Source organism: Urocitellus parryii, chromosome 4 (genome assembly GCF_045843805.1).
Source record: "Urocitellus parryii isolate mUroPar1 chromosome 4, mUroPar1.hap1, whole genome shotgun sequence".
In the NCBI taxonomy this organism is placed as follows: domain Eukaryota; kingdom Metazoa; phylum Chordata; class Mammalia; order Rodentia; family Sciuridae; genus Urocitellus; species Urocitellus parryii.
In genome coordinates, this window is record NC_135534.1 from 175,851,897 (window position 1) to 175,863,920 (window position 12,024).

The following is a 12,024-nucleotide window of genomic DNA, read 5'->3' on the forward strand; positions in this document are numbered from 1 at the left end:
CTATGACATTATCATTGGCTATACACCAGAACCCATAAGAGATATATACATCCAAATATATATATATATACGTGTGTATGTATATGTAAAACTTTCTAAGGTCTAGGGAGGTCTGCATGGCTAGATTTTGATGAGCACAATTAGTGAGTGATGTTATGTCCTAGATTTTTCTCAAATTTTAATCACACAAAACACCATTGGTTCACAAAAACTCATTTAATTTGATGCTACAATTTGTGTTGTTTTCAATCACTATATTTTAGAGCTCCACTGTATTTTAGTTCTAGATTCTAATCAGCAAATATCTGTAACTATAATATTCAAGCTATAAACATAGTTTTGTTTTGCAATGGAAGGATGAAAGCAGGAGAAAGTATGAAATTTTGTTTGGATCACACAAGGTAGTTTACAAAATTATATCTATACATCACATTTAATTTTTCAGAGCTGTAGTTTATAGCTTAAACAGTTAAATAAAACAAAACAGGCTGAGGATGAAGCTCAGTGATAAGGTGTCCCTAGGTTCAATCTCTGGTACCATTAAAAAAAGAGAGAGAACATTAAGGATCTAGGGGAAGATCAATACCTTTTTTTCTCCTCTATGTCTGCCCTTCTTCCGATCCATATATCCAACCCCATGCTTGGGGGGTGGGGTAGGGAGAACAATCAATAATTTCTTTACCCCTAGAGGAGGTTATAGGGCTTCCTCTCTGAAAAAAGAGAAGTCTTATCTAAAATAAGGAAGTAGAGAAGGTGCTTTAAAAAAAAACTGAAAGGATAGGTAAATATATTTAAAATTTAGTACTCCAAAGGGAAGGAAAGTAGAATGAGTTGGAAGGGAAGGTACTTGGGGAAAAGCTAAGGAAAAGAAAGCATAACACATTAAGGGAATAACTTTGTAAGGAAAGGAGATGACTAGGTAGGTTTTCCTTTTTATAGGTGACCAAGTTTCTTAGGATGAAAAGCATAGCTGGAACTGACAAATTACACTCAACTTTGGTATCAAATTAGCTGAATTATCAGTAGTTCAAAGGATTGTAAGAAAGATCTATAAAGTTTTATGCAGCTCAGTGGAAGAGTATGTGTCTACATGTATGAGGCTTTGTATTCAATCACCAGATCCCAAACCAAAAAATAACAAAACACCCCAAATATAGATAGGCTCTAACATTGCACTTCCATTTTTAAAACATGAGCTTAAATCTATTGCATTTCGCAGCTAGCTATCTCTAAGTTTAAGGTTAATGTTGAGTGAGTACCTGGAGACTTAAAGGGAATATGGAGGACATGGAGAATATAAAATAACTGTTATTGGTAGCAGTAGTAAGAGTATTAAGTCAATTTCTTTCTTAGCCATCCATCATCTACTAAATATCAAGCTACTGCAGACTGATACTATAATCAAAATCATCAATATGTCATTCAATTCAATATAGATAATTCTCTTAATATATACTGCAGTTTGTAGAAATGCCTTTTGATATCTAAAGTAGTATAACAAAGTGGACAAGATATAGCTAAAGCTGAATGAGTCCCTGCTCTGTCAATAACTGAATTTAAGCAGATGTCTCAGTAAATTATTTTGTTTTGTTTTTATGGTACTGGGGATTTAACCCAGGGGCACTTTTTACCACTGAACCATATGCCCAGTCTTTTTTATTTTGAGATGGGTCTCACTACGTTGCTGAGGCTGGCCTTGACCTTGCACCCTCCTGTCTCCCAAGTCACTAGGATCACAGACTCCACAGCACCCAGCTTCAGGAAGCTTTTTAAACTTTATTTGCTCATCTAACACTAGAAGACTAGTTTGAGAGTCAAACAAAAGACTTAATACTTGCAGAGAACCTGTCACAAATTTCAACAAAGAATATCAGACTCAGACTGAAGAACCCTGGATCACATAGTTTCACAGTTTCATGTTTCCAACTTCTCATATGTCCAACTAATATGTCATATAGCCTTTTCCAATCAGTTCCAGGCTTCAACCTGTTTCTCCACACAAACAGAAATGAGCTGCCTTTCTTTAAGTCCCAGTGTTGATTATCAAATACTTTACTACCTCAGGTTTGCAGGTGTACATATACATGCCTTAGCCCACAAGCCTACCATCTAGAAGCAATTATATAATTTGGTTTCTTTCTGGTAAAATTGCAAGACTGACTTCCATTACTGGAAGTTCCATTAAGAGGATGACATTCCATTAAGAGGATGGTCTGAAAGTTTAGTAGCCCGTGGTTTATGTTTTAGCAGATCTCAGTAATTTCACTAACAACCTAAAAAGATGATTTTATTCTTTTTACAACTTCTTAACTTTCCTGTTTTCATCTTATTTTTTAGCAGCACTGGGGATTGAACAGGGGGTGCTCTACCGCTGAGCTACAACCTAAGTCCTTTTAATTTCATTGTGAGACAAGGAACTGCTACATTGCTTAGGCTTGCCTCAAATTTGCAATCTTTCTGCCTCAGCTTTCTGAATCTGAGATTATAGGCACATACCACTGTGCCCAGCCTTCACCTTGTATTTTTTTTTAATTTTAAATTGTAATTAACATATAGGAACTAAAAGACACAGAAACCAAACAGCCATGCTTTCTCTCAGAAATATGTATTACTAGAAACTCAGGGCAGTAAGCAAATGAATAAATGATGGCTTATAAAAATATTTTATATGCTTTCATTTTTTCATTTCCTACACACTTTCACACATTTTTTACCTTCTACTTTCCTAACAAAACTTGGCTTATTAGAACAAGTGATTAAGACTAAGATTGCAAAACCAGACTGGTAAATCGTTAAAAAATTTAAAAATATTTCAAGAGAAGCCAAACATTTTTCAGAAAAAAATGGCTGAAAGTTATGTTGAAGAAGTCCTCTAAGAAGAATATTTATTCCCACGTACAACAGAAAATAAGAAGATGATAATAAGAAATGTCTTAAGCCTTCCTAGAAACAACCAAGAATGTATCTGTGACTTTCAGCCCTGTGTAGGGAAAGGGTAAATATATAAGAACCTGGAAGAAAGCTTTGAAGTGAGCATCCTCTTGAACGGTAGTGTTCTGATCACTTGGGAGGAGAGGGAACAGGCTCTGAAGTCTCACCCTTTCACAAATCACCTTGTTAGGATGGCCAGGTAGAGGTGCTGAATTGGCCCCGGGAGATATCTGGGAAAAAGAGGGAGAAGAAAAGGATAGTTCATGGCTAGCTGCACCAACATGGAGAATCAAGCCTATGAAGGACAGTGGATTTTCTAGTATTTGATGATTCTGTTAGCAGAGACAGGAAAAAATTTTGAAAATTTTTAAACATCAAAACATAAGGATGGCAAAGGTTGCCTCTGTCAATGGATCTCTTTATAAAAATTTTGAGGCAAAAGAGCCATGGCTCAAGAACACCAAATCCTTCTTGTTTCCTAAATACCTATGGGTACACCTTTTCTATTGATGTTAATTCTGAAATCCTAAAGGTTAGATTTCATGTTAAGAAAACTTGAGGTGGTATTACATATCTTAAGTATAGAATGCCTAGACTAACAATGTGTGTGCCTAGACTAACAATTTTTTTCCCCTCATTCTACTTTTAGTTAACCTTCCAAATGATCACGCATAGGATTCTTGACAATATTCGTGGTAAAACTTCTATAGCTATCTTACATATGACTGTATACCATATGATATATAGCAACCTTGTTTAACTGGTAATCTTTGCTCTCTCAACTTAAGCCTAGAGATTTTCTTAAGGAATAAAGGATAAGATCATAAGCCCCAAAGTAAATAAACTTCTTTTTAAATGCTTGTGGTGGTACACACCTGTAAACCCAACTACTTGGGAGGCTGAGGCAGTAGGTTTGCAAGTTTGAGGTCAGACCAGGCAAGTTAGTGAGACTCTTATCAAAATAAATGAATGAATAAATAAATAAAAATTAAAAAAACTAGAGGTTAACTCTGGTAAAGTGTCCCTGGGTTCAATCTCCTCATATTTAAATATGTTTATAGTATCTTAAAAATCATGCCCACTGCTAGGCATAAGTGGTGCATGCTTGTAATCCCAGTGGCTTGGGAGGCTGAGGCAGGAGGATTGTGAGTTCAAAGCCAGCCTCAGCAAAAGCAAGGTGCTAAGCAACTCAGTGAGACCCTGTCTCTAAATAAAACAAACAAACCAAAAAAAAAAAAAAAAAGGGCTGGGGATGTGGCTCAGTAGTTGAGTGGCTCTGAGTTCAATCCCAAGTACCAAAAAAATAAAAATAAAAAATCATGCACACAACCTGTTCTACTCTACAGTGAGGGTGAAATTCTTCTTGGTGGTTGAGGTTTATGTATTTGTTTCCACACTAAATATCACATAGTTTAACACTGTCTTGTGTTTTAGAGTTTCATTGCCTCATTTATTCATATTTATTGAAGTGTCTATCTGACAGGCACTAGACCAGAAAGAAAGGCATGGTTTCCTACCACTGAGAAGTATGTTACAAAAGGGTGGGGATACAGCTCAGTGGTAGAGCACTTGTCCAGTATGAGCAAGGCCCTGGATTTAATCCCTTGTACTGCAAAATAAAAAGAAAACAAAAGTAAATCACTACATAGTGTAAGTACCTTAATAATAGTACATGTTATAAACTAGGACAACTGGCAAAAGACCATAGTATAGTCAGGAAATTGCAAAATGTTCAGTATGGCTGGAGAATAAGGAAGAAGTTGGAGAAGGAAAGCAGTAGAATGTTCATTATATTAATACCCTTGCTGTAATAACTTTCCTTAGTTCTTTTATAACCTTTTTTCTTGCTTGCCATGAGCCTGGTAAACATAACCATGCCCACTAATAAGAGTAAAAATACTTTAAAATACCCTCCTAGGAATAAAAGCAAATCACAAGGGCCAGTATTTTAGAATTTATTAATTTGCAACACAAAATTTTTGGACATGAGCTTAAGTTTACCTCTGTACTACAAACATGAATCTGTTAATATTCTTTAACACTATAAAGTATATATCACTGAATCAAGGAATATTTTCTGATTCCCTCCCACGAGCTAAGTGTTCTAAGAAAGGTATAAAGATAAAACATGAATCCTACCCTTCAGAGTAAGCTTTATTCTAATTAAGAAACGAAAACAGATGCAAGCAGTCAACTATAGTATAATATTTAAATGAGGCAAATATAGAACACAGGTAGAAGCCCCAGCTGATCCGAGGGTAAGAGTAGTAAGAAAAGATTTCCTAGAAAGAGGTGGTATTTTCAAAATTCCTGGCTCCTCGCTCAATCTAAGGAATGCTTTCATCATCTTAAAGCACTTTTCTCTCAAAATGTTTCTCTGTAATCCTCTAATGATTTTAATTTGTATGGTAAATAACTTTTATAGTGTACTTAAATAAGGTTATTTGCCTTCAACAATCAAGTCAAAGAGTCTTACAAAATGCTAGTGCGAGTAGTTGTTTAGGAAAACAAATCAGGGGTCAGGTTTCCTCTCTTCCATTCTTTGCTCCTCTAAAAATTTAAGATTTTGGTCACATATAAACAAAAAATACATCACAACAACAACAACAACAATAAAACAAACTAGGCCCCTGTGGCCTTAATATTTTCAAGCATATTCTATCCTACTCAAAACAGCCTCCTTTGGTCAGAAGCTCCAACTGTCTACAAAAAGGGAGGACTAAAATACAGTGGAAGAAAGCTACATTCAAATCATGTAGTTAAAATAAGTATAGGACAAAACCATAGATAAGCTTGATCAAGCTCCCCACCTCCACCAGATAAAATGACATACAAAACATTTTGGGTATATATATGTTAGGCAAAATATTATATAAGGTGCCCCCCAAGATTCCCACTTCAGGTACAACCCTTCGATCTTATATATGGACAAGACTGTAAATAAGACAGATTTCATATGCCAATATCAGTCAATTTTAAGTTGATCAAGAAGGAGATATCCTGGGTGGGCCCAACTTCATCAGAGAAAGTTCTTGAAGAAAAGGAACTGAGCCATTCTTGAATCTGAAGAGGGTCTCCTACTAACCCTTCAAACCAAGCTACTACACTGTGCAAAGGGATACAAAGGAGGCAATATGGCAGGGACCTGACAGCAGTGTCTAGGAGCTGGAACACTTACTAGAGCAGGGGGCCCAGCAGACAACTCATACCAAGACTCCTGATATATGGAAATTGTAATATTATAGATTTTATGTTTTATAACAGATTTGTGGTAATCTGTAATAAATCACATAAAATTAACGTGTATATAAAACTAGGATAAAATTTTTTCCTCTAAACTCAAGGGAAGTTTCTCCAGAATTTAATTATGAAAGAATAAAGGTATTTTAAATTTAAGCATACAGGAGTTTTGAAAACTTCAATTTGGCTGGCATGCCTGTAACCCCAACAATTTGGGAAGTAGAGGCAAGTTCAAGACCACCCTGAGTAACTCAGTGAGACCTTATCTAAAAATAAAAAGGGCCAAGATGTGGCTCAGTGGTAGAGAACTTCTAGGTTCCATTCCCAGTACCAGAAAAACAAATCAAATCTCAATCTGGTAACAGCCAACTTCACCAGGAACTGAACTGGGCTAATATTTATGCACTACATATTAGGTTTAATCAACTTGCTTAAAGCCCATACCTCAAAAACAGCAAAATTACATAATCTGAACCCAAGTCCATAAGACACTAAGGTTCATACTCAATGTACTAAACTATCTTTTAGTTTAATCTTTAAAAGAAACATTCTTCTTTATAATTCTTTGGTTAATAACAATTATTCCACAAGGCCTACTTAAAAATAATAAGTATGTTTCCTTATAAATTGTTTGAAATAAGTTTTCACTGATTCTTCCTCAGTTAAACTTGTAAGGTTAAGATGGGAGCAGTGGCACACACCTGTAATCCTAGCATTTTGGGAGGCTGAGGCAGGAAGACCTCAAATTCAAAGCCAGATTCAGCAAAAATCGAGGTGTTAATCAACTCAGTGAGACCCTTTCTCTAAATAAAATACAAAACAGGACTGGGGATGTGGCTCAGTGGTCAAGTGCCTCTGAATTAAATCCTTGGCACCCCCTCCCCAAATACATACATACATACATACATAATATTAAAGTATACCTGAAAATTGATATGAGTATTTTTTTCTAGCCTGGAAACTATTGAGCATTACAAAGATTTGGTTAACTTCAACCTATTCTTAGGGAATATGGAGAACATGGAGAATATAAAATAACTGTTCAACCTATTCTCAGGATGCAACCTGTACTTGCAAAAGCCCAGCCATGGAAATATCCCTGAGACAGGATTAAGTCTAACTTCTAGAATTTCTTGTTTTTGATGTTTACTTACACATAACCGTATGAGTAATTACCCCCACATAATGGGCGGGGGGAACCTCACAGTTTCACAAGACTGTTTACAAAAAACAGTTTAACCTTTTAAGCCCCAATACTTGTTATTTTCAGAACAACTTTTAATGTTGCCTTTCTGTTTTGGTAGTCATATATAACCAACAATTTAATTTAATCTTTTTCTTGGAGAGTTTGACAATTATTATCAGTTAATGTGCTAAAAATTACAGAATTTAGGAGACATTGTCCAGAACATATTCCTTCTAAAACTGCTTCTGATAATAGCTTTCTTCTTCATTCATTTGCATTTTCCCAAAAAAGGTGAGGCACAGGATTTGTAAGTACATGACCCCTAGGGCAGCACTAAAATAATGCACTTTCTACAGAACAAGGTGCTCAAAGGCTTAAATAAACTGTCTTCTCCAAACTGGCCATAATACTCCACAGAAGAAAAAAAAATTGTTCACCGTTACTAGCAGCATATGGGCTGGTCAAAAGCACTCAATCAAAACCGAATACAAAAAAGAAAAAACATCAGATGAAGAGGAGTCAAGGGCTTAGTGTTGCCTCTAGCCAGTCCTTAATCCTCTAGGTCCAAGTCTTGGCATCTACACAATGAAGTCAAATCCAACTTGTCTTAAGATTCCAAATATTCTCATGTTTCCATGAGAGCAAATGTTAAACTCTTGGGAAGCAATTTGGCAGATTTTATGAACAATTTGAAAAGCATACCTATAATCTGCATCTGCAATCTTTAATCTGATAAATTCTGTTATGCTCCAAAATAAGGAAAAAGCAACATGAACAAATGTGTTCATCATCATAACACAATACCACCAACAATTTAAAAGTAAGCTTAATGGGTTTTTTTGTTTGTTTTGGTACTGGGGATTAAACCCAGGGGCACTTAGCCACTCAGCCATATCCCCAGCTCTTCTCAATTTTTACTTTGAGACAGGATCTTGCCTGCTAAATTGCTCAGGTTCTTCCTAAATTGCTGAGGCTGGCTTTGAATTTGTGATCTCCATCTCAGCTCCCCAGCCACTGGGATTACAGGCATGCACCACTGTACCCCAAAAAGCTTAATGTTTAGTAAGTAATTGCTAAGAAAAATTATAGTGCACCAGTTTGGTGAACTATTACATGGCCATTAAAAATAGCAATAAAAATGCATATGCTATTAAGTAAGAGAGGAACAAAATCATGTTAATGTTATGATTAAAATTGGGGTTAAGGAGCTGGAGTTGTGGCTCAGCAATAGAGGCTTGCCTGGCATGTGTGAACCACTGGGCTCGATCCTCAGTGCCACATAAAAATTTTTTCACAAATATATATATAAATAAATATATTTTTTAAAAATTGGGGTTAAGTTCCTGGAATCTCATAAATTTTGGATAAAAATTTAGAAGATTATGAAGAAAAACCAAGATGGGATGGGGGTGTGATGAGCACTTGCCTAGCATGTAGGAGACACTGAGTTGATTCTCAGCACTGCATATAAATAAATAAATTAAAGGTACATAAATATCTTAATAAAAACTAAAAAAAGCACACCAAATCTCCATGTCATATTCAGCATGTCACTTTCACCTAGAAGAGTATGTTAAAACAGGAACTCAACTACTGAAAGAATAATCTTCCAAAGTAACCAAATGATAGCATAGCCTGCCTTTTTTTTAAAATTTTTTTTATGAATCTGGTTAGAATAAGACAAAGCAAAAAGTTTTGATCAGGACAGCGGAAAAGCTCACCTGCAGATCACCACTTAAGTCAGTGATTGTGCTGGAGAAAGTGAGTGCCTAGGATGCACAAGACCCAGGCCTGGGTTTAATCTCTAGCACCACAAAACAAAAAATAACAAAAGCCAGTTGTTGCCCACAAGTCCACCTATCAAATTGAGACAGGATAAATCACTGAGATATTCATTTGTACTGTGCCTGTTGCTGGGATATCCCCCACCACCACCATTCTAAGAATTTAGACCTCGCTGTTGCTTTGAGTACAGTTGTATCACTGGGCCTAAAGCAAAAGTTTCGTTAGCTTTCACTTTTTGGAAGCATAATTTTCCAAGAAGATTTTGCTAGTGGAGCAGGGGAAAGGACATTGGAGCCAGCAGTGTGTGCCTCCTCAAGCCATGCAAAAGATTGGTTTGGATGGGTACAGGAATTTTGAGGGGATGATAAAAATATTCTAAAATTGGACTGTGTTGATGGCTGCACAACTCTGTAAAATTTAACAAAAGTCAATGAATTAAGTGGAACACTGGCTCAGACAGGAGAATCCCAAGTTCAAGGCCAACCTCAGCAACCAAGGGAGGTCCTAAGCAACTTGGCAAGACCCCATCTCAAAATAAAAAATAAAAAGCGGGGGCTGGGGTTGTGGCTCAGTGGTAGCGCACTCACCTAGCATGCGTGAGGCACTGGGTTCGATCCTCAGCACCACATAAAAACAAAATAACGTGTCTGCCTGAAACTGAAGATAAATAAATGTTTAAGAAAAATAAATAAAAAGGGCTGGGACTATAGCTTGGTGGTAAAGCACCCTGAATTCAATTCCCAGTAGCTCCACTCCTATCAATCAATCGATTACGGAGTGGATTTTATGGTCTATAATTTTACCACTCAATAAAGCTGCTTTTAAAAAGACTGATCAAATTTATGGATGTTTATGATTTTTTTAAAAAGAAAGAAAAAAAAGAACCAAGACTCTAATTCTGGAAAGCTGAGGTCAAAGATCAAGGACGCTTCACCAGCTTTGTGAGTCGCTGTCTCAAATAAAAAGCAAAAAGGTCTAGGAATGTAGCTGTTATTTTTCCTACAAACACACATAAATACAAACGGCACACAATTGAAATGGTAAAAGAAATAAAATCATTCTATTACTTTTATTCAACTGTCAAAAGTTCTCTGAAAATCATTTTTGAAAAGCTAATAGGCACTACTAGGGGAAAACCATTAAAAAAACTGTACTATCTACCTCAGGGATGATCACTACTCACTACTGCCCAATACTGGCAATTCTTTCTAAAAATAAACTATTATTCCCATTTTTGAGTTAAAGGAATCTAAATGTCTTTCTGGGAGCCCCGAAAAACCAAGATGAATGAAAATAGCCAAGTACTCCACCTCCTTGCACTTCCTTTCCCTAGTCCAGAGTTCCATAAAATAATGGGAGGGGAGATATTTGCAAGTTTGGAAAACAATGAGACTATATACATGATCCCTCTTCTTGTTTACTCCAAATTTCTTTCTCATTAATTTACTACAGAGTTCACGCATTTGCTTTATATCCTCTAGATTATCAGTGCCTTCTTAGGTATTTAACATTTCCTGATGAATAAACTAGAACAGAACTACAAATGGATGTTTACAATCTGACTGCTCTTAAGCAGAGAAAAAGTGAACTATTGGTTAACTACAATGGAACAGAAATGAAAACTGTTGTCATTTGATATGTGAATTTAGCAGGAAACCAGAAAATCAGTAAAATAACCCAGACACCACGGCACAATAAAAACTGATACAGAATTATCTTCCCAGCAAGATGAATTACAAAATGGGAGTGCCTAAACCAAACTAGGGGCAGCATGAAACAAAGAGAAATAGATGAAACAAACTAGTAGATAGATAATCTTTATAATCTTTTTTTTTTCTTTGTACTGGTGATTGAACCCAGGAGTGTTTAACCACTAAGCAACATCCCCAGCCCTTTTTATTTTGAGAGTGTCTTGCTTAAGTTGCTAAGGGCTTCAATAAGTGGCCTAGGCTGGCCTTGAACTTTCCATCCTAAGCCTCCAGAGCTACTGGGATTATAGGCATGTGCAACGCTGCCCTGCTAAGACAGATAAACTAGGTGTTTCCATACTGACCAAGCAATTTTTATCTTGATTTCTCTCTATATTTTACATGCAGCCTAAGAAAGAGTAAGAAATGGGTAAAAAACAGTGCTTTTGCCCATTTGCTGCTGTTGGCAAGGAGAACACAATAGACCTACATTCTATATTATGATGCTACCAGATTCAATTATGTCAGACTATGTCATTCTGTTTACTTTTCCTCATAAGTCAGAATGTTTTAGCACAGAAAATTCTCAGTATCTACTTGCCGATTTAGGTTAGCTATAAAAGGTATCAGAGGTGGAGGGCCCAAAAGTCCAGTTCTTTCTTATTTTGGAGGACCTGAGGTCCATGTGGCTAGTCGGTTGCAGAACATATTTAATTATAGTCTTTAAAACTTCCAATTCTCTTAGAAATGAGTCTAAAGAGAATATTATAGGAACTGACTTTAAAGGGACCCTTATAAATGTATAGATTTATGACTAAGTTTTCAAAGTGTGAAATTCATTATATCAGTTATAAGGCAGGAGGAACTCAGGTAAGGGCTAACTGAAGAAATAATACTCCTAGTTAAAATTCAAGTTATAAATTTTAATATCAAGTGCTCCACCTTTCCATACCCACATATTTAGGTTTCCATTGTTGACTTCTGTGTAAGTTGCATTCCTTCCTTTAGATGGTGTTCCTGAACAATTTCACTTTGGTTTTAATTCTGCCGGTAAAAACCATGAGTGGATTTTGTTTGAAGCCTAAATTAAAAGATCTCCTTGCTATTTAAAGGAACTATGGTAAACATGTTACAACAGTACCTGCAAACAAAGCCATATTGATGTGGCAGGCTTGGAATTGTAGGATAATAAAT

The 12,024-nt window shown here is 36.1% G+C and overlaps 1 protein-coding gene across 2 annotated transcripts in view; it reads right to left on the minus strand.

Annotated features, from left to right (window-relative positions):
• Rnf38 (ring finger protein 38) overlaps positions 1-12,024 on the minus strand; it is a 122,767-nt gene that overhangs the window by 39,048 nt on the left and 71,695 nt on the right. For both annotated transcript variants that reach the window (XM_077797064.1, XM_026415318.2), the window contains one exon: positions 3,012-3,161. In XM_077797064.1, the coding sequence (XP_077653190.1) occupies positions 3,012-3,161 (150 nt within the window). The remainder of the gene's footprint in view (positions 1-3,011; positions 3,162-12,024) is intronic.